The sequence below is a fragment of the Polyodon spathula genome, chromosome 2, assembly GCF_017654505.1.
Source record: "Polyodon spathula isolate WHYD16114869_AA chromosome 2, ASM1765450v1, whole genome shotgun sequence".
Lineage (NCBI taxonomy): Eukaryota > Metazoa > Chordata > Actinopteri > Acipenseriformes > Polyodontidae > Polyodon > Polyodon spathula.
This window is the reverse complement of record NC_054535.1, coordinates 28,298,387-28,321,474: the sequence shown is the minus strand read 5'-3', so window position 1 is coordinate 28,321,474 and position 23,088 is coordinate 28,298,387. Positions and strand designations below refer to the sequence as shown.

Sequence of the window (23,088 nt, the reverse complement as noted above, 5' to 3'; positions counted from 1 at the left end):
ATTTAATCTGAAACCAATTTAGAAAACACACTAGTGTAGTCATAATGATACTAAAGATATGACATGCTTTTGTTATAAGGTTTAAATATTTAACCTTTACAGTGTTTATATAAAAAATATACATTGATAAACTTTATTCTTTGAATCCTACTTACATTGGGTAATAGACAAAATGAACCAAAGTCTAGAATTGTTAATTTTGAACCAAAAACCAGTCAGTAACTGGTGTGACCACCATTTGCCTCATGCAGTACAACACATCTCCTTCACATAGTTGATCAGGCTGTTGATTGTGGTCTGTGGAATGTTGTCCCACTCCTCTTCAATGGCTGTGCGAAGTTGCTGGATATTGGCGGGAACTGGAACATGCTGTCGTACACATCGATCCAGAGCATCCCAACCATGCTCAATGGGTGACATGTCTGGTGAGTATGTAGGCCATGGAAGAACTGGGCCATTTTCAGCTTCCAGGAATTGTGTACAGATGCTTGCGACATGAGGCGATGGCAGCGGATGAAAGGCACGACAGTGGGCCTCAGGATCTCGTCACGGTATCTCTGTGCATTCAAATTGCCATCGATAAAATGCAATTGTGTTCGTCGTCCGTAGCTTATGCCTGCCCATACCATAACCCCACCGCCACCATGGGGCACTCTGTTCACAACGTTGACCTCAGCAAACTGCTCGCCCACATGACGCCATACACACTGTCTGCAGTCTGCCCACTACAGTTGAAACCAGGATTCATCCGTGAAGAGCACACTTCTCCAGCGTGCCAGTGGCCATCGAAGGTGAGCATTTGCCCACTGAAGTCGGTTACAACGCCGAACTGCAGTCAGGTCAAGACTTTGGTGAGGATAACGAGCACGCAGATGAACTTCCGAGACGGTTTCTGACAGTTTGTACAGAAATTCTTCGGTCGTGCAAACGCAGTTTAATCAGCTGCCCGAATGGCAGGTGAAGAAGCCGGATGTGGAGGTCCTGGGCTGGCGTGGTTACACGTGGTCTGCGGTTGTGAGGCCGGTTGGACATACTGCCAAATTCTCCAAAACGACGTTGGAGGCAGCTTGTGGTAGAGAAATTAACATTCAATTTTTTGGTAACAGCTCTGGTGCACATTCCTGCAGTCACCATGCCAATTGCACGCTCCCTCAAAACTTGAGACAGTTGTGGCATTGTGTTGTGTGACCAAACTGCACATTTTAGAGTGGCCTTTTATTGTCCCCAGCACAAGGTGCACCTGTGTAATGATCATGCTGTTTAATCAGCTTCTTGATATGCCACATCTGTCAGGTGGATGGATTATCTTGGCAAAGGAGAAATACTCACTAACAGGGACGTAAACAAATTTGTGCACAAAATTTGAGAGAAATAAGCTTTTTGTGCGTATGGAAAATTTCTGGGATCTTTTATTCAGCTCATGAAACATGGGACCAACACTTTACATGTTGCGTTTATATTTGTGTTCAGTGTAGCTATTAACTGGAGTGGAATGGCTTACAAAATCAGCAAACCATGTATGAATAATTCACTGTCAAGACTGAATTCAGTGTTTTTTTTTTTTTTTTTTTTTTTTTTTTTTTAAAATCAAGCTTTTATTATTTACTTTTATAACAATATAAGAAAAAAACAGTAGCATATGTTGTTTATGCTGAAAACACTGATATTACAACAATCAAAATACTTTTATTGCCAAAAGTAAAACACACTTATCTAATATCCAAACTATTGTAATTCTATTTCCTGATCAGCCATGAAGAGCGCACTGTGGCAGTTTAAAAATCTCTCAGTTGACTATCACATCTTGCTAATATAACATCCTGATCAGTTACTATGTAGTTCTAGTCTTTAACTAGACATCATACGGGGAGCAATACTCATGGACATCAACTCTTGGAAGAGAAGTTTGCAGGCATATGGCATTCGAACCAATGAAATCTGAAAGAAAGAGACAAAGTTTATTATGATACAATTCACTGGACTCTGGTTAAACCCAAAAGGGTTTACTTCTCCTTGCACAATCAAACTTAACCAACACAAACACAGAATATAGATGTGCACCAAATATGAAGACAATATCTCAAAGTGTTACCATTAATTATTACATTATTACCATATTACATATATTAATATATATATATATATATATATATATATATATATATATATATATATATATATATATATATATATATATATATATATATATATAACACACACACACACACACACACACACACACACACCATTAAAATGACTGCAATACAGCAGCCATATATATCATGGTGAAAGGTATCATTACATTTTGCTCAAGGTGTTTCTCACTAAAGATATAAAATGAAGCCTTGTATGCTTTAAACATTTATCTGATTTCCAAAAAACCGAAACAAAAAAACACAACATGTAGCTCACTAGGATATCGAAGTAGGTTTTATAAAAGCTTACCTGTGTTTTATTTCTGCATCCACGACACTCGTATGTGTGTGTCCTTGTATTCGCAATTGCCATCAGTCCACATAGATTACACACATGGACTTGGTATGGATCTGAAGCTTCAAACAGCCTTTCCCTCAAGAACTGCGCAGCTCCATGAGCAATCTGACAATCTCGTTCCATTTCACCGAAACGCAGACCTCCATCTCTGGGGGGAAAAACAGCACATCCATTTCAATGCACTGCTAAGACAGCTACTTTCATACCCACGGTGTCCACCGGTGGATAGGATTGACTAGGAGGTGACGTTGCAATGCTGAATTGAAACCCACAGTCTCTTGGATCTCTTGTTAAATTTACAAGGCTACAGTTCTATCTAAATCATAGAATGCTCCAACTATAGAAATGAGATTCAAATGTTACTATTAATTGCATGTGCTAAAAAAAGACTACATTAAAATTTATGGCGTTTACAGTCAAATCATGTGGAACCTAAAAAAAAAAAAAAAAAACAGAACATTTGTGGTTGTAGAGATCAGGCTTTATTGTGTAAAACCATATGCATTACTAGATTACTCTGTTAAATGAATAATACCAGATAGATAAAATCATTTTAAATGCACATTTGAGCGAAATGGCCTACTCCCACAAGCAAGCCATGTTGTTGGGGATGTATTTCAGACAATTAACAGAAAATAATAATAATAATAATAATAATAATAATAATAATAATAATAATAATAATAATAATAAATGAACAAAAGCACAATTAAGCAAAACACAATTTTTCAACCCTTTAATTTTAGCCTCAATGCACTTACCGCGATCTACCCTCCATGGGCTGCCTGTTTAGGATCTGAACAGGTCCACGAGCGCGCGAGTGAATCTTGTCATCCACCATGTGCTTTAACCGCTGGTAGTATGTGGGACCAATGAAAATCTGGGAAGTCAGTTTGCGGCCTGTAAAGCCATTGTATAACACCTGCAAAATAATATTAAATTAGTTAGACCAAATTTTTAAAAAGCCTTATAGGGACTTTTAGTTGGTCCCTTTAGTCACTAAATGCATGCGTTTTAATGGATTCATGCAGGCAGTATTAAAAACAAGATCATGCATTGAATAGACATGGATTCACAACTGCACCCTCACCCCCTTAGGAGGTGGTACCTCCAGGGCAGCCTTGAGACAAGTTTGCTGGGCAATGTGGGGAAACTCATGGCATTTGCTATTGCTTCACTGTGAATGCAGAGGAAGAGCTTCAATCCGAGTCAATCACTGCTCATGACCACCAAAATCCAAACGCCCAGATTCAGAAAAAGGGATTATAAATTAATTGGAATTACAAGTGGTATACCTCATTTCCTCTAAGATGATAACCATATTCAGATAACAGATTTGAAATCTTTTGCACATTCACAGCATCATTGAAAGGTGTGGCATCGCCAATCTCCCCTTTGTTTGCTGACACCTGTTCAGGAATACAAATAAGAAAACAATGATTAGGTCTGCTTTTACTGATAAGCAGGTACAAGATTCACATCACAAAAATGGGGTACAAGATAAAAACAGTTAATTGTGCACAAGATTCTAAACTTCAGCAGCCTTTTAATACAGATCCAATAGTTTGTGCTACATCAGCAGAGGTTTTTGAGCTACTAGTTTTACATAGTTCAATTAAAAACAATGCAAAAGTCTTGAACACTAAGAACAGTACTGCTTTCCCCCCTACGTAGTCAACACTAGCATTACGATTAGTGTATAACAAACACACACAGCAAACATACCTTGCCCTGAAGACATTCAATCAAATGGCCAACTGTCATTCGAGAGGGGATGGCGTGAGGGTTGATGATGATATCAGGTGTTATACCTTCACAGGTAAAGGGCATGTCCTAACAGCAGCACACATTTAAAAAAAAAAAAAACATCCAGATCATATGACTCACAATGAAGCATTAAAAGGGTATAGCATGTAATGTTCTGTACAATTCATAGCTGCTTCACAGTTCTGAATTGTCTGATCTATTTCTGTCATTTAACACTACACATTACATTGCAATTTATCTCCTTGTTTAAACCACCTGAAAGATGGAATAAAATGTTAGAGCTGGTTCTAATAAAGCAGAGGTCATGACTATGTGGGGAGTATTCAACTGATCTAAAACAGGAGGCGGATTTATATATTGCAATCTTTTAACATTACATAAAGGGGACTTATAAAACCAACCTCAGCAGTGTATGCGAGACTAGGCCAAACAAGGTCATGCATCACTATTCACATGCAATCTTTATTTTAAAAAGTTCCTTGCATTCAACAGGAATTACGGGTCTCATTTTAACGGACTGGCTACATTCTACATGTACTTGTTCAAATCAAGGGCTTGTCCACATGATGTGAAAGGAGGGTGGTCTGAAACCACCACAGAGAAACAACTTATAATGGCCTCATTACTGATACTGTCAACAATTTCATGTTAAACGTAAAAGCATATCTAGTGTGTATATTTAGCCAACATAAAGGATAAAAAAAAAAAAAAAACACCACACCACAAATACATATAAAGGCATGCTTGTGATAAACTCTTACCTCTTGTCTATACTGGATACCACAAGTACCCTTTTGCCCATGCCTACTGGCAAACTTGTCTCCAATCTGTGGAATTCGTACTGAACGCACCTTGAGGGAGGAGAAAAAAGGTGTTTGAACTGAAACATTGAGTACTGACATTTTCAAACAAGAGGCCCATCAAGGCTCACCTGGTTCCTCGTAACTGACAGATTCCAAAACTGTCAAATTGGGTCCTTAAAGGATCCTAATGATTCTGCCTCAACATGACTAGGTAGCCCATTCTATACCCTCACCACTCCAAAGTAGTGTCTCCTTCCCTCTGTCCTATGGCTAACTGTATCCTTTGATCCATGTCACTGACATCTGGACTCACCCTAATTTTGCAGAACTTGTAACCTTCCTGATTGAGCGTCACCATTACTTGATCCACAATACCAGTTTCACTGGTGCGGAGGAAAGTGCTACAGTCTCGCTTTGTGTATCTCCTGTTCGTGCTTTCCAGCTCGTCGTCGTTCTCAGGCAGAGTCACAGTTTTACCAATAATGACGTCCTCCCCAGAGACACGAACTCCAGGTGCTATCAACCCATCATCATCCAGCTTGTCATAGATGGCATGCCTCATACCTGGAGTGTTTAAAACGTCATTAAAATATGCGCTACTTCAACCTGACATCACATTTTTATACAAAACTGCAACAAGCATACTTTTTTTGTGGGGGGGGGGGGGGGGGTTGGGGGACACCTGTGCCCTGTGTGTACCATGTGTACCCGACGAAACGACACGACACGGGACACATGGCTGTTTTAATGCTTTATTTAGGACTTCAAAAGATACAGGACTTAGGACTTATTTGAGCTAGTTAAAAGCTACGACATACATCTGCCTCCAAGTGACAAGTGTGTGGAAGACAGATTCCTTAAAAGGTCAGGAATGCGGCATTTTAAAATGAAGCACATATTTTGATTGGGATGACTGGGTTTTGTAGAAGAAAATAAAAAAGCAAGAGAAAAAATTGTGAAATATACATGAGGGGAAGAACATTGGACTTTCATTCAATTTAAATATTCATTCGTTTCAAAAAGTAATAAAAGCCATTTATTGCTCAGACCACAGGCAGACAGCATAGCAGCAGGGGCTGGGGGTGTGGCCCCCGTGTGTGTGCCTTTATTTTACAGCAAGACGTTACAATATGTAACACGTTAAAAGTAGAAATATCCAGGGGTAAAGAATATGCTGTGTAGGCCTTACTTTACCCCAGTGAATTAACTACAAAACCAAGGATGTCAAATAGAAATTCAAGTTAAACGTTGTTTTGTTTATTCCCGAAAATAAAGAGTATATAAATTTGACACTGCATTTTATTTTATGTTTTTTTTCATTCATTGCCATTTCTTCATAGTAAACAGTGGCCAGACACAGACACCTTTTTGTAGTTGAACAAGCAAATGAAAATTGAAATTTAACTTTATAAACACTTTGAACAAAACAAATGTGGAAATGCTGTTGTAAAACAGGGGAAAAACTCACTGTTTTGGTTCTAGTTTTACATTCCACAGTCGCAAAAAAAATATATACAATCTATACAAAAATCACTACACAACATTTCTAGCAAACTGGTTACCTTTTAAGCAAGGCATTTCAGAATGATGTGCTTGCCTTTTGTCTGTCCCGTAACATTTTTGACCCATTGAGATCATTACGTTATTATTAGTTTATTTTTTACTGTCTAAAACTTTTAAATAGTCTCGAGCTGCTGTGTTAATTTTTTTAAATTAAATCTTTATCATTTGCCATTTTTTAAACTGTCACGCAAATTTTAGACCCTGCACTAATTCATTTTGTGTCCCATCCATCAAATACCAAACTATTGTTAACACAAAGGCTAATAAACTCCAGGGATGTGCATTTAGGTACATTTTTGTGAATGTTTAAACAACTATATGGCATAGAGTTTAAAAAATCTCTGTCTGTGTATAGTATGAACACAGACAACAAAGATGGGACTCTGCACTGTTTGTTGCTTTCATCTACGTGTTTTCATATTTTTCAGCATGTCAACAACATCATCGCCGTGTGTGTCTTAAGCAAAGATTCTTAAATTTGTACATCTGCATGTATATACTTTTTTTTTTTTTAAGCCCAGCAGCTCTTTCACACACACTACAATACATCTTCCCGTCTCGATAAACAAGACACGGATACTTCATCTCTCATTCAAAATTATAACATATTTTTCGTTTTAGTTTTTCTGCATTACTACTGCTTCAGTCACTGTAGTATTTGTACAGTCAGAAGTAGATGGCTGAAATGCAGATGGGTGATCCTCTTCATGAGAATCCCCTGAAGATGCTGATTGTTAAGCAAAAAACTTCTGATTGGCAACTGACTTGCTATAAGTGTACACTCCATACTAGATATTCATTTTTATGCTTAAAAAAAAAAAAATCTGGTCAAGACATCTGTTAAACTAGTGGGGAAAATAACAAATGCACAATGTTAAAATTAGACAACTGCAAAAATGAAATGAGAGTTAAAAGTAGGATCGGGGATGCACAATTTGTCAGGTCTGTTTCAAATAAAATTAAAGGGACCAGAATTAGATATGAAGGTAAAACAAAAGACTGTTTTGTAATTAAACAGCTTTTTCTGAGTTTAACTATGAAACACAAAATCAGCTACATTTGTTTAAAGGGACATCACTGTATTAAGAATAAAACTGGAAAACTTCAAGCCCTACTTGTGTGCGTGCGTGTGTTTGCATTTACTTTTTCCAAAATATTTGTTTTATTTCTAAGCAATGTGGACTTCTGTTAATATGAGGCATAACACATCATTTTAAAATAAAATAGTGTGTGGTGGGATACTACTGTATTAGTTTGCACTGTTCACTGCACTGCTAGGAACTGTAAACAAATTATTTTAAGGAGGAATAGTGTGTGTACGCATTACACCAGACCAGGGGTCTCCAACAGGTTTTATAGGTGTCTTTACATCATCAGTGGCTAAAAATCTGGAACACCGGTTAATCTTGACTAATTAAGCAAATAATTAGTTCAATTAAGTAACCAAGACATTGGCTGAAACGAAAACCAGCCGCCACAGTAGCTCTCCAGGACCAGGGTTGGAGACCCGTGCACCAGTCTAAACATGAAACTATACTTCAGCGTGGACGCTTTGAGCTGGATTAATTAAAATGTTTGAGTACGGTTCTTGAGATCGGTTCTGTAGTGTGGACAGGCCCCCAAAGTAAATATCCTTAATATTGCTGCGTAAGCCAAATATGAGGCTTATTGCTGCCACCTACAGGGCTGGAGTGCACCTTAATCGATGCTGTTCTATTGTTATTTTTACACAAGCAAGCATTATTCGTTCATTTTGCTGCAGCTTAATAGATTACCTATGCATGTCTGTGGCCCTTTCACATTCTGTGCGTCCCGTGAACGCAAGACAAAACATATTTGTCCAATGGATTTATTTTAAGTGTAGGATGCAAAATTTTGCGTTAACGCAACCTATGTATGTGTGTGTGTGTGTATATCTAACTATCTCTAGCACTGGTTACTCTAAATTGTACCGTGTCATAATATTTTTTCCATCAAACTTTGTTTTTACTAGTAGAAATGTTTCAAAATACAATATTAATTCATATTTCCCTTACCTTGACAGCTTTCACGTGTTGGTTTTTCAAAAATTTCCTCTTGGTCAAATCCTTTCTTTGATTCCTGTTCTTTGTAAGAACGATAGAATACAGACCTATTAAAATAAAAAATATATATTCTGCTTTATCTAAATGCCAATGGGGTACTTATCTGGTGGACTGATTTCATTTCAATTTTTTTTTATCCGTTTAAATTTAACATTTATGCATCCTAAAACACTGTAACTCTGAAAGTGCTGCCCCCTGTAGGTTGAAACACGAAGGGGATTCTTTACATTTGTGTTTTCCTAAAATGCAATTTATTTCCTGTTTAATATCCTATTGTGTTTTCTGTACGAATTGTATTCTGGTTAGATTAACACTTGCATTGCTTATTAACAATCAGAGGAAATGCTTTTGGAAAGATGGATTATTGTGTTTAAATGAGCGAGGGACGCATATTGGCAACACATCAAAATATTTAACAAATTCTTACACAGCACCCACGTTAAAGTATGCAATATTTGCATACTTTTATATAAAAGTGGTGTTCTTGTATGTATCCACACATATCCATAGTTTTTTTCTGTCCCTAACTCCATACGCCTGTGACAACCTCACAAACGGAAAAGCAGTGCCAGACAATCAGAACAGCACACAAACCTGAAGAAGCCTCTGTCAACAGCAGAGCGATTCATGATAACAGAATCTTCTTGATTGTATCCTGTGTATGATGCAATTGCGACTATCGAGTTGATGCCTGAGGAAGAGAATATATGCAGTATTTGTGCCATTATACAAGCCGCCTTTGAGGAATGTAAACAATTTAGACTGTCAGCAAGGTTTGTGTTATAATAAAGAACACAGAAATCTAAACATTAGAAGACAGCAGTACACAGACTTCAAGGACATATTTAGTGCGAAATTGAACAGGACTATGGGACATAGCAGCTTTAATCTCTACTGTTCGCTTTTCAGTGGTAGTAACACAAATATTAATATTCAAATTACACAAAAAGCAAGAGAGAGAAGTCTGCTTTACACAAATGGGGAACTCCACAGAAGAGAACAAAAAAGGAAGAAATGCAGGCAAGTCATTTCAGGAAACACAAATTTAGGTTAAATTACTTATTAAAATAAATAAATCTGGGGCAGTTTTGATTATTGCCCTTATATGGGTGTAGTGCACAAAATATTTTCCAAGGTTTTGGTTCTTGCAATGGGTTATGAATGTGAAAAACGGTATTTTTTTTTTAATTGCCTTTAAAAAAAAAAAAAAAAAAGGTATATGAAATATTAAATCAAACAATTTACTAAAAACACCCTTCTCTGTCCTAGTATTCCTTAAGTAAAATGCTTTGGGCAAAATAGATTACAACAACAATTCCACATCATACGAGACCTGTTATGTGATTAATCGACTGCTCTGGGACTAAAACTCTGCTTTGACACATACCTGCTGGAAGTTCTCTGAATCGCAGGTACTCCATAGAACGTGTCGTCACCAAGGGTTTCTGCGGGTAATACAGCACATGTGCCAGGGTGTCCATACGCACATGGAAGTTTGTAATATAAACACCCATGGCTTGCTTACCCATAGCAGACTGGTATGTGTTTCTTGGGGACTACAACAAAAGAAAAAAAAAGAAAAAATCTGTAAGTTTTGGGGTTTTTTTGAACAAGCTATAGCTGTAGTTCAGTACATCTATGTTCTTGCAACCCCAGGTACCTGGGGAATATTTTATTTTTGGAAATAACATTGGTTTCCAAGTTATTTTATGTATAGCTTTATTACATGCATCTTTTTGAATGGGTCTACCAGATTTTATAGCAAAACATAACCTCTTTTTGGATGTGTTACATCTGCCTTAATTACATTATTTAAAAATCGAGTACTTAGGATAGCTTGAATTATTTGTTAATTTAAAAAAGGAATAAATTAGACTATAGAGTTAGTTTGACATCAACATGGAAAAAAGCCTAGATTTCTAGTCCGACTTCTCTAGGATGAGGAGAGAGACTTAAAAAAAACAAGTACCTGGTTATGATCTGGGAAAGGGATAATGGAGGCACAGACTCCAAGGATCATGGACGGATGAATCTCACAGTGGGTGTAAGTTGAGCAATAGGCAACTCCCTTCTCCTGCAAGTCATCAGGAGTCATTGCAAGCATCACAGTCTCCTCTTCCAGTGTATCAATATATTCAACGACACCACTAGCCACGAGATCCTGCCAACTACAAAGATTGAACAGGCACATTTTCCATTAACACAATGCACATTTATTAAGACTTTGATTAGTAGGCAATTCATTGAAAACCAGAGCAAACAAAATGCATATCAGTATCATTTGTCCACCGCCAGAGCTGTAAATTAGAGTTATCAAATATTAGAAAATACAGGAAAAAATAAACTAGTTGCGATACCTTTTTAGAAATATTGAGAACAGAATGTACTTGTCCAGAGCTGCAATTTAGTTTTGCTTATTTACTATCCAACCACATAGATTAATTATAAGTAGTATTAGTCTATTTTACTTGTCTGATAATCAGCTCATGTGGTACTATCACTACTGTGACAGACATGAAATCCAAAAGATATGTTTTGGTTTATTTATTCTTACATTTGTCTGCAATACTCCATTTGCTTATTTTATAGAGGCTGTAGCAGTTGAAGATCAAGAAATGTTTGCCCTAAATAACTCAACATTACGGTACCTAACTCAATTTAATAGCATGGTTAGTGGATAGTATTTACCTGTAATTATTGTACTCTCTCTCTTTCAGCTGGTCGATATGTCGCCTCTTCAGCAGCAGCTTCTGTTTCTCCACAATCAGAAGCGGTCTACAGATCCTTCCAGCATCCGTGTAAATACGGATCTCTCGCTCTCTGATATCACGAATCATAGAGACCTGTGGCACACAAGAGAGGACTATTGCAATACGGATATAAACACTGCCTTTTCCAGTTATGCAGGGAAAGATTATTGTTATTACTGACAGGATGCAGGCAGCCAGAATTATTAACTGGTATCTCTGCATTTAGTTTAAACTTTCAGCAAGTTTAAAAAAAAAAAAAAAAAAAAAAATTAGATAAACACACACACACACACAGTGACTTGCAAAAGTATTCAGACCCCTGACCAATTCTCTCATATTACTGAATTACAAATGGTACATTGAAATTTCATTCTGTTTGATATTTTATTTTAAAACACTTAAACTCAAAATCAATTATTGTAAGGTGACATTGGTTTTATGTTGGGAAATATTTAAGAAAAATAAAAAACTGAAATATCTTGCTTGCATAAGTATTCAACCCCCACACATTAATATTTGGTAAAGCCACTTTTTGCTGCAATAACAGCTTTAAGTCTTTTGGGGTAAGTATGTACTAGCTTTGCACACAGTGTCGGAGTGATTTTGACCCATTCTTCTTGGCAGATTTGCTCCAGGTTGTTCAGGTTGGTTGGACCACGCTTGTGGACCGCAATTTTCAAATAGTGCCACAGATTCCCAATGGGACTGAGATCAGGCCACTGTAGGACATTCACCTTTTTGTTCTTGAGCCACTCCAGTGTTGCTTTGGCCTTGTGCTTGGGATCCTTGTCCTGCTGAAAAGGTGAATTTCCTCCCAAGCTTCAGTTTTTTAGCAGACCGACGCAGATTCTCATGCAGTATTTTCCTGTATTTTATGCTCCATCCATTCTTCCTTCTATTGTAACAAAATGCCCAGTCCCTGCTGATGAGAAGCATCCCTACAGCATGATGATGCCACCACCATACTTCACTGTAGGGATGGTGTGTCTTGAGGAATGGGCACCGTTAGGTTTGCGCCACACATAGCGCTTTGAGTTTTGGCCAAAAAGCTCTATCTTGGTCTCATCTGACCACAAAACCTTTTCCCACATCGCAGCTGGGTCACTCTTATACTTTCTGGCAAACTACAGATGTGCTTTCAGATGGTACTTTTTGAGTAACTGCTTCTTTCTTGTCACCCTCCCATACAGGCCAGTGTTATGCAGAGCTCTTGATATGGTTGACTGGTGCACCATTACTTCACTCCCAGTCACTGAACTCTGTAGCTCCTTCAAAGTGATTGTTGGCCTCTTTGTGGCTTCTCTCAAGTCTCTTTCTTGTTTAAACACTGAGTTTTGAGGGAATGCTTTTTCTTAGCAGTGCCTGGGTGGTGTGATGCAGCTTCCACTTCCTGATTATTGATCCAACTGTGCTCACTGGGATATCCAAACACTTGGATATTATTTTGTACCCTTTCCCTAATCTCTGTATTTGTATTACTTTATCTCTAACTTCTGTAGAATGCTCTTTGGTCTTCATTTTCCTTCAGATTCACAGACTTACCAATGATCCTTCAACAGTGAGGTTTTTATCCAGAAAATGTGACAGCAACTTTAATGGTTCACAGGTGGAGGCCAACGGTAAGGTAATTGTGTCCTCGTTAGGGCAATTTCTTTCATTGGTGCAAACTGGGAGCTTCCACAGCACAGGGGTTGAATACTTATGCAAGCAAGATATTGCAGTTTTTCATTTTTCTTAAAAATATTTCCCAACATAAAACCAATGTCACCTTACAATAATTGATTCTGAGTTTCAGTGTTTAAAAATAAAATATCAAACAGAACAAAATTTCAATGTACCATTTGTAATTTGGTAATATGAGAGAATTGGCAGAGGTCTGAATACTTTTGCAAGCCACTGTGTATGTGTGTGTGTGTATAGTACATTTTAATGCAGTAACCTGCAAGACATTTTGATAGATGTTTGATATATACATTTCAGTAATTGCAGTTTCTACTAGCTGAATGAAAACCTTACCTCAGACACGATGATGTCCATTTGGCGACGCAGTTTTCTCAGTGTATTCATCAGCTGCTCAGGATCCTTGTGTATTCCCACCCAGCAGCCATTGACAAAGATCTTGGTAGCACTGTAAAGTAACATCTCATATCAAATCAAAACACGCATCTCTAAGGAGCTGCATGGCTTAGTAATTTACTATAATGAATTAGTCATTTAGCAGATGCTTTTATCCAAAGTGACTTGGAGACTTGGGGGTAAACTATACATCACAATTGCTCCTGCAGAATCACTTCCAATAGGACCTTGGTTTTACGTCTCATCTGAAGGACAACGCACAAGGAGGTTAAGTGACTTGCTCAGGGTCACACAGTGTGTCAGTGGCTGAGCCGCGATGAATTAGCAATAGACACCAAGTGTTAGGAAGTCATATCATTGTTGTGGCTATTGCAGGCCAATGTAAAAGGAGTTCTGGTGGTCTGATCTTGTGGACAGGTGTCCAAATTAAAAAAGAAAAAATTATCTCTTTCTCTTTACAGGTAGTCTTGACACCATTTTGATTGTGCCAAATTCAATGAATAGGGACCAACTCCAGTGCCATCATTCCATAGCACAAATTGTATTTTGTTGATTTCTGCTGAATATTGTGGACAGTGCCACTCACACAGCTGTACTCTACTTGGCATTCCTAGATGGTGGTAAATCTTAGTTTTCAATAAACTTCAAAAGTCAAACTCTGTTTCCTGGTGTATGATTGCAAGGTCCAACACATACTTACTAAGATCACAAAATGAGAGGCTCCCAGTAGAATCTCCAGCAGAGTTAATCAACTTTGCACAGCCACAGTGTGAACTTGCGCTCCAGTGTATGACTGACTCTGCACATTCCAACTCTATGGAACTCTCTCCCAGCTTTGGTGTGTGATGCTCTCATTGTCGCTCGCTTTAAATCAACTCTCAAGACCCACCTGTTCTCTCTTGCTTTCCATGCTCTTTAAGCCTGATATCTGCTATTAGCTGCCATGTTGCTACTATTTTATGTATTATGCACTTTCCACTGTATTTAATGTATTATGCTTTTTTTTAATGTATATCATGTATTATACATTTGTCTGTATTTTAAGTATTATGGATTTTCTTGTTGTTACTGCACCTTGTAAAGCACTTTGTGATGGGGGTCCACTATGAAAGACGCTATATAAAATAGATGATTGATTGATAATAAGCTTTCAATCTTAAATGCAACATTTTGTCCTCTACAAACAATAGGACTTACTCAGCAATAGCAGCAGGTGAAATCTCCTCCAGGTTTTCCATACTCCACTCCTCCAAGAACTCCAAGATTGGGGAAGGCTGAGAGCCCACAGAGATGTAGGCCATGAGAGCCAGGTTCTTTACAAGCCCTACAGCGTGACCCTAAAAGACATCGATAAAATAGCACATGGTCTCACTGGTGAAAACAGTATTGAAATCTCATCTAAAACACACCACTACATTACTGCTTAGGAATGGAATTAAACACAAAGTGCTTCAAGACCCTTTGTGAAATATAGGCTTAATAACAGAGATAACAAGACAATTCCAGTAAACCTTACCAAATATGTACTGCCATCATTTTGGAGATCCAACATATTCTTCTAGTCAATTTCAATATGTTATATGAAGGACCACAGTCAACATTAAAAACAGGTCAGTCATAGAAAAGCAGCATTGGTACAGGGAAGCACTAAAATGTAAGAAACTAGTTTTGACAAAATGTACATTGATGTTCTTACCTCTGGAGTCTCAGCAGGACAAATCATACCCCACAGTGTATTATGCAGCTGCCTGGGTTTAGCCAGTTTCCCATCTCTACCAATTGGAGAGTTCAGACGCCTCAGGTGAGACAAAGTTGAAGCAAAAGTCAGACGATTCAACACCTACAAAAGAAATTGCTGTAGATAGGTATCTGCTTGTTCATACACACAAACAGAGACTTCTTCATTGTCCAGCCGCCGCCCCCCCCCCCCCCCCCCCCCCAAAAAAAAAACAAAACAAACGACTAATAGGCCAGTGTAGTGTTCAAAAGCTATCCCTATTAAAGCTTCACTGGTTTTGAAGAGAGCAATTCCATGTACTTTAGGAATTCTTAAGGTTAAGAACATCTAAAAAAAATTCTGAATGTACTGGTAATGTAAAAAAGCACTCAACAAGCATTACAACAAACTGCTGATTCTGTTTTTTACTAAAAGAAAGGTAGCTGAACTGGACAAGGAAACGACTCCACCATATTACAAACTAGCTAGGTATTATCAAGTTGCAGTATATGAACCAAAAGGCACTACAACACATGATATACCACCAGAAAATTATGTGGGGCAGGAAAAGCAGCAATTATTTTGGTATCATAGTCATCATCAATACTGGTTGATGGACCCATAACAGCAAGTGTTCTTAGGGTCAGAGGAGGTGCGATCTGGCAGTAATCCTAACATGAGAAAATGCTGATGCTGTGTAAGTTTCAGGGTGCAATTTATCTTCCCAATAATTACCTGAGAAACTCCAGCTCTTGCTTGATGGGCCTTCTTTACGTCGCCCCAATTTCCAGTAGCCAGAGAATACTTCAATCCATCCGAGATGATTCGGGTTTTGATAGCCAACTCCAAATTGAAATCTTTCCCTCCGTCTATGAATTTCTGTGCATACATTCGGATTTCTTTCAACAGGTTCTTAAACATTCTGAAAAAAATTGGCAATAGATATGTAACCTTTAGGGCCTGTCCTAGTTATTGAACTATGACCCCCTCCCTCCACCTCCCCATTTAGAAACTTTACTACTTTAAAAGTACAGTCAAGAGTCTGTGATTTCTGAAACAAGTAAGCAAAAAAAAAAACTATTAAGCTGACCCACTATGTGTCAGTTAAGTATTAGTTTATGAAGGGAACTTCATTTGGAGGACTATCAAATTATATGCTTTCTGCAAAGTCACCATTGTAGAAAATCTTAACTGTGCATAACAAGCAATTCGATTTGACGTCTTCATAATACAGTACATTTTAATTTAAACTTCTAAGCCTTAATTACAGTGTAGTTTTAAAAAAGGAATACTTCAATATGTCTGAAGACAATGTTCAAAGCAAAATTACAAATACAAGTAATTGGTCTTACCCTCTAAATAGAAAAGCAAGTAAGGGTCCAGCTAGATCCAGTCTTTTGTTTCCATAGTGATCTCTGTCATCCAGCTCTCGCCTGCCTAAAGCAGCCAGCAGCAGCCTATGAACCATGTACCTAAAAAAGAAAAATAATTACTTTATTGAACATCAACTGTCATTTCCTAGGCAAGTAAAACAAGAAACAGACTGTAAAGAGTTATGAACTAGGTACTGGGAAAATCCTACAAAAAACTTTTAGAATATACTGCTGGGCACTTAATGAGTATCACATACAGGTTTACTGCATGTATTAAAAAAAGTTTAACCTTACAACAAACCACAAAATTGTATTGAAAAAAAGCTACAAGAGCTTGATTATGTTTCTCTCATGACTTGCTGAATGTTGTACATGACCACCATTTTAACTGCCCTGGGAGCAACTGGACATACTGTGCTGGTACTTGTAGATTTATTTTTTTTATAAATATATATTTTGATTAAAATGTAGGTTTAGCATCCTACCCCAAGAAATAGGCCTTCTTTGTTTCACAGAAGTCACTGACACCCACGTGTGGCAGCACTTCTTTCTGCAAGACTTCCTTGGCATACTTAATTCTCTTCTCTTTCGTTACTCCAGGTTTCGCACCTCTCGAACCGATGAAATTCAGAGCCACGTTCTGTTCCTGAATAACAAAAGCTTCATCCAGTGACGGTTTGACCTGAAATAAAATATCACAACATAAAATGGCCTGCCTACAATTGTGCCGCCCATATGGAATTGGGCAAGTTTAAGCTTGTACTCTGAGCAAATTAATCAGTTATAACCAAATATGTTTTTACTAGAATCAGAATTCCCCTTCAATTCCCAGCATGTATTTGTTTATTGTCATTTGATTGATTATGCGAAACAAGCAAGTCAGGTCAGTTGCAGGTAATTCTTCCTTTAGGCAACAGATATACTCTGGGTTGTTAAAGTGAATGAAAAAAAGGAGTACAATTTTGCTTAATTTATTTCAGACATTAAATCGCTCTACTCGAAATTGTGATGGAGCCTTTTCTGGGTGATTACATGACTTGTTTTATTTCCTTAAAATAAATAATCCCTACAACTTACCATTTCCATCATTTCTGGATCATCAAAATCATAAATAATATGCTCCAAGATGTCTCTGTCAGACACAAACCCCAGAGCACGAAACACAATGATGATAGGGACTTCTTGCCTAATATATGGCAACGTGGATACGATTCTCTGACCAATTGCACTTTTCTTTACTCCCTGTTGAGCAAAAAAAGATTTGTGCATGAGTACCTAGATTTGAATTTACTAAAATCAGAACATATGTGGAGTACAGTTAAACCATTAATGGTCATCATGAACATTACATTTTGAAGCAAAAATAATTTTATATTGAAAAGCAAGGATGATATTTTCTGTAAGACAAAATAAGTGAATCTTACTGTAAAGAGAAAAAGAACTATTTACAGAAATTATGCACTTTAAAAGACTGCCTTCTTGCACTAATCTTAGACCACCCAATGCCAGTTTAAGTAACGTAATTCAAAACTACTGCTAACGCCACCTGTGAAACCAGCCAATGCAGTATTACGCTCTTTAATTTATTAGAGAGCAGGTACATAGCTTTTGTTTTTGTGACCCTGAGGGCATTACACATTTTCGAACACCTGCTTCTCTATGCCTTGCTCTCATGGTTGTCAAGTAATGGGTTCTCACCTGTCCACCTCTTGCCATCATGCTGACCCATATTGAACTTGTTGGGCGAGAAGAGTTTTCCAAACAGGATCGACATTCGCCTGTGTAAGCATATTTAGAGTCTTTCTTTGCAAACACATAAACTGTGTTCGTGGCCATCTTCTCCTGGGCAATCAGAACCTAGAGCAAAAAGCACAATGTTAACACAGGCTACAGCTTCAAAACAAAGACATGTTAATCCAGTTAAGAAAAGCAATTATCACAAGATATACCATTAGATCAGCCAATGTGGATTAAGTAGTAAGCAGGGTTATATAAGGAAAAAAAACAGGCACCAAAGAACTACATCTGTATGAAATGTATAGCCCTCAATTGCTCAACAAAAGAGGTCTCAGTAATATGTAAAGGTGCTCAGTATGGTATGTGGACGGTTAACTGCAACAGAAGCCCACATAAAATGTGTATTCCGACTGTCAGTCGGTTAGGTGACCAGATGTTTAACTTCCAGACTCACCTTTTCTGATCCATTGATAATAAAATATCCACCAGGATCCAGGGGACACTCATTCAACTCACAAAGATCACGATCTGTCAGGCCACTCAACAAGCAGTATGTGGAGCGAAGCATGATTGGAATCTTTCCAATGAAGGTTTTCTGGTGCTGTGTCAGCAGCTGGTCCTCTCCCTCCCTAATTATGGTTTTTGTGATGTCCACATAAAGAGGCGCCGAGTACCTGTACATGAAGACAAGGGCAAAGCAGTAAAAACACAATCCTGGAAAAACAGCGTCAATGACCACTGAAGCTTTAAACAGCTAGGTGAGTCGTTCTCTTGAGCTTAGACAGGATGGCTTCTGTTCTCTTAAAGGCAGGTGCACCTCTTCCATTAAGCTTTTAAATAGCAGTCACAGCATTGTAAAACCTGGAACTTTCAAACAGCAATTTACCAGTGTGAGGTATAACAAATTAAAATAAAAATATTGTTATTGGCACAAACATGTTTAATGATGTTTGCAAACATTATTGCTTCATCATCCCCCTATAATACACCATATCGAGAACAGGGAAGAGTTAGAGTCAATGAATACTAAAAACAAAATGGTCATTAATGAGAATTTCAAGGGACCAGCAAAAAAGTGTGTTGTATCAATAATTATTAGGAGTCTATGCTAACCCATATTGTGAGTTTTGATTGAAGTTACAGTAACACAAATCAAATTTAAATCACAGTATAATTAAAAGTATTAAATTGAAATGTACTGTGCATTTTACTGAAAATCCAGTCATAACTAACTTTTAAAAAGTACATGTTGCAAAAAACGGTTATAAAAAAACAAACAGTTGCAAGGGCAACAGTAAGTTACAGTATATTGCATGTTAACCATTCAAGCCACCCTGAACTGCATTTGAAATCTGCATGCCCCTGCTGCAGTGCTAATTTATCAGCTTTGAGTCTTAGTGGTCCCAGCACATTCTGGGTATTTAGCAAATCTCAAATGCTGAAGACTTGCATCCACAGTTAGCTGTTCATAGACCTTTACTATTGTATTCTAATTTTTCAGAATGGTTGAGAATGTATTCACAGGAATGTTGAAAGCTACAGCAACACATTTCCTTGTTCAGTGGTGCTTTACCCACAGCTTTTAACACCTTCACTTTTGTCTGCAAAGATAATGCACATTTTTTTGCACTGGTCACTCATTTCAATGCTTCATGGAAATGGCATTGATGCATGAACACTATGGCATCACAGGATTAATAGTCCCAAAACAGCACTAAAAAACAGTAGAGGCGCCAATCTCTATGCAACTTAACACATTTCCCAATACCCCTAACACTCAGCTGTTCGAACTAGGTCAAATAATTGTATTAAATCTTTTCCTCCCTGGGGGGGGGCTGAGGTCCAAAATAATTTGCATGAAAAGGAAACTCGTGATCAGTAAATTTCTATTATAAGAAGTGATTTCCAACAATCGACTGCTAAATTTGGCCAGGACCGTACACAAAAATTCTTAGGTCTTAGGAAATGTGTTTAATAAGAGTTTGGCTAATTATTTGAGTATGACAAATACTCAAATTACTAAAAACTGATTCAACTCAATTAACACACATGATTTTTTTTTCTTATTGTGATGGGGAAGTAGTGTATAACTGAAAAGTCTGTAACACTGCATACAATACTGAATAACAAAAAAATCTAAATATACACCAAGAGCCTACTAAAATGAATCTTAACATTAGCACAGCTTTGCTCAATAAAAGCAGGACCCAAAGCAGAAATAGAAAACTCTCAAACCACGTACGTAAGATTTCGGAGCCTGGCTTCATTTGGCATCATAGGAGAAGGAGCACCATCTCTCTCCCAGTGTGTTGGTTTAGACAGGTAAATCTGTTCAAACTTCAGCAAATAACGAGGCTTAAATGAAAAATAAAAACTTTTTATTTTTGTGTACATGATATTCTGTTTATATTCCTGAAACTCTGAAAAGTTGGATTGCAAGGATATATGCACACATTGTTAAAAGTTATCAAATTACAAACGAGAATGGGCCATGTAGGAGGCTGTGTTGTCCAGTGGTTAAAGAAACAGGCTTGTAACCAGGAGGTCCCCGGTTCAAACCCCAGCTCAGCCACTGACTCATGAAAGTCACTTAACCTCCTTGTGCTCTGTCTTTCGGGCGAGACGTTGTTGTAAGTGACTCTGCAACTGATGCACAGTTCACACACTCCAGACGCCCTAGTATCGTGTAAAGCACTCTGTGATAGTGGTCCACTATGAAAGGCGCTATATAAAAATAAAGATTACTTTTTACTATTTATTCAGCCCGTCTAAGCTCATTTGGTAAATCACTGTAAGAAAGCACTCCGCCCCTTCACCAGTGAAATTAGTTGGTTGTATCAGAGGCCAAAAACTTACAGGCTCTTCAATCTCTCCAGTGGTGTGCTGAGCTTCAGCTTGCAAGTCAATTGGAGGGGCATCCTCAACTATTCTCTGCACAGACATCTGAATAAATTCATCAAATGAATCCAACTGCTGTCGTACCAAGCCCTTTTCATCAAAGTATGAGCTAAAAGAAAAAAAAAAAAAAGAACAGAAAATCAAAATATGAAAATACATTCAAAATTATGGACAAAAATACAATTTAGGATCCTGCACATCCAAACACACAGAAAGCTTTTCAGGGTGTCTTATGAAACCAGTTGCAGATTAATAAGGGACAATAAGAACTAAATGAAAACATATCATATTAATGTAAAAGAATTAAAGGAAAACTTACCTAATAACAATCCAACAGGCTTCCTGCCACAAATCTGGCGTGATTTCATCCTCATCTTCATCATACTGAATATCTAAAAAAATAAATAAATAAAAATGCATATGCTTCATGTCATTTTTTAAAATGCAATACCTGTTGGTTCGTGATGCACTACTAGAAAGGTTTTAGGTAGTTCCACACAAAAGTGATCCCATTTCACCTACACCATCTATTGATCTATCAATCTATCAATTCTATTGATTGTGCAAGTACTGTACCTTGTGTTACTTTTGTACTAAAATTGTGCTATGCATTCAGCAGATAACTTTTCTTCCTGCAAGACGCACATACATTCACTATACACAGTCACACATGGATTCAACACCCACTAATATACAAGTAAGACACAAAACATGACAGGCCACCACAGAAATTGAAACAAAAGCTAACCATTAAAAATGGCTTAACTTCAGCATCCCAAAAGAGCAATTACACAGGATTTTAATGGGATTTATTCTGTTTCAAAAACTGCAATTTGTTCAGCATCCTAAACAAATGTGAATGGTACATAACTGTAGTAAGTAGAATAAATAAAATCTCATAATTAAGATGGAAATTTGAAGTACAAAACAATAACACAGACCTAAACTATAAAACAGAAATCATTCGCCCAGTAAAACTGTAATAACTACAACAAACTAAACCATGTCTCTCTGAGTTTCCAGATCTGAGAATGGATGCAAAAAAGCAAACACAACTAATCTAAACCAAATGTTATCAACGGAGCAGACACGTTGCTTTTGGTTTGTTGCTATGCTGCGCCCACTATAAAGTCACTGTCGTTAAACTTTAGCAGCCTAGACATTAACTAACGTTGCTTACACATTAAATAGTTATTTATTTATTTAAAGGAATTACTTCTGCCACATTTTTCAAGCGATCCTATCAAAAATGAAATGCAAACTTCCGATGGCGCCACGTTCACATACGAAACAAACACAATACATATTGCAACGACAATGCTTACCTTCGTCTTGGTCATACATCTTCAATGGGTGGTGGTGGTGGTGGTGGTTGTTTGTTTGTTTGTTTGTTTTCTTTATGCACTAAACAAACGGTATTTAAAAAAAAAAAAAAAATTATGTGAATATGTTAAGAACCTGAACTGAAGTACATTTATATCTTTCCACGCCAGCTCGTGAACTACACTCTGGGATGTCTATGGTCCAGTCGTAATTTCCGGTATAGAATACCACAGATTACCGCGGAGGGAGCCTTGATATTAACGACTGCCAAGCACACAGACACACACACACATTCACGTTATTAGATATGTGTAAAGCACTAAAGAGATAAAATGTGTACGAGATATGTACGCCTTCATAAAAAATATGAAAAAATAATAATGTATGCTAGCACACCCCTATGAAAAACCTGTAGTGCAGTGGTGGATTGCAATGCATGCTGGGGAATGTATGTCACGTCCTCGGACTCCAGGACGAACAGGGAACTGCATTCAGTGAATTGAG

The 23,088-nt window shown here is 37.6% G+C and overlaps 1 protein-coding gene across 1 annotated transcript; it reads right to left on the bottom strand.

Annotated features, from left to right (window-relative positions):
• Nucleotides 1-1,611: 1,611 nt before the first annotated feature.
• LOC121294893 (DNA-directed RNA polymerase II subunit RPB2-like) lies at nt 1,612-22,972 on the bottom strand. The gene is made up of 25 exons (XM_041219066.1): nt 22,587-22,972; nt 21,581-21,653; nt 21,220-21,370; nt 20,606-20,718; nt 18,818-19,037; nt 18,325-18,483; nt 17,704-17,868; nt 17,112-17,308; nt 16,606-16,725; nt 15,989-16,175; nt 15,233-15,376; nt 14,734-14,873; nt 13,477-13,588; nt 11,399-11,553; nt 10,680-10,878; nt 10,098-10,266; nt 9,305-9,401; nt 8,663-8,757; nt 5,377-5,627; nt 5,022-5,111; nt 4,219-4,326; nt 3,789-3,902; nt 3,255-3,415; nt 2,446-2,641; nt 1,612-1,938 (listed from the first exon to the last, which is right to left on the bottom strand). Exons 1-25 carry the CDS (start codon nt 22,603-22,605, stop codon nt 1,849-1,851), a joined length of 3,525 nt encoding a protein of 1,174 aa, XP_041075000.1. The 5' UTR covers nt 22,606-22,972; the 3' UTR covers nt 1,612-1,848.
• Nucleotides 22,973-23,088: the final 116 nt, after the last annotated feature.

What these genes read in the sequence shown, in the direction of transcription:
- LOC121294893 (XM_041219066.1), bottom strand. An exon ending in CAAGAGCTGGAGTTTCTCAG is followed by an intron (nt 15,377 to 15,988) that starts GTAATTATTGGG and finishes TTTCTTTTGTAG; the next exon opens with GTGTTGAATCGTCTGACTTT. An exon ending in GATGCAGAAATAAAACACAG is followed by an intron (nt 1,939 to 2,445) that starts GTAAGCTTTTAT and finishes TCTTTCTTTCAG; the next exon opens with ATTTCATTGGTTCGAATGCC.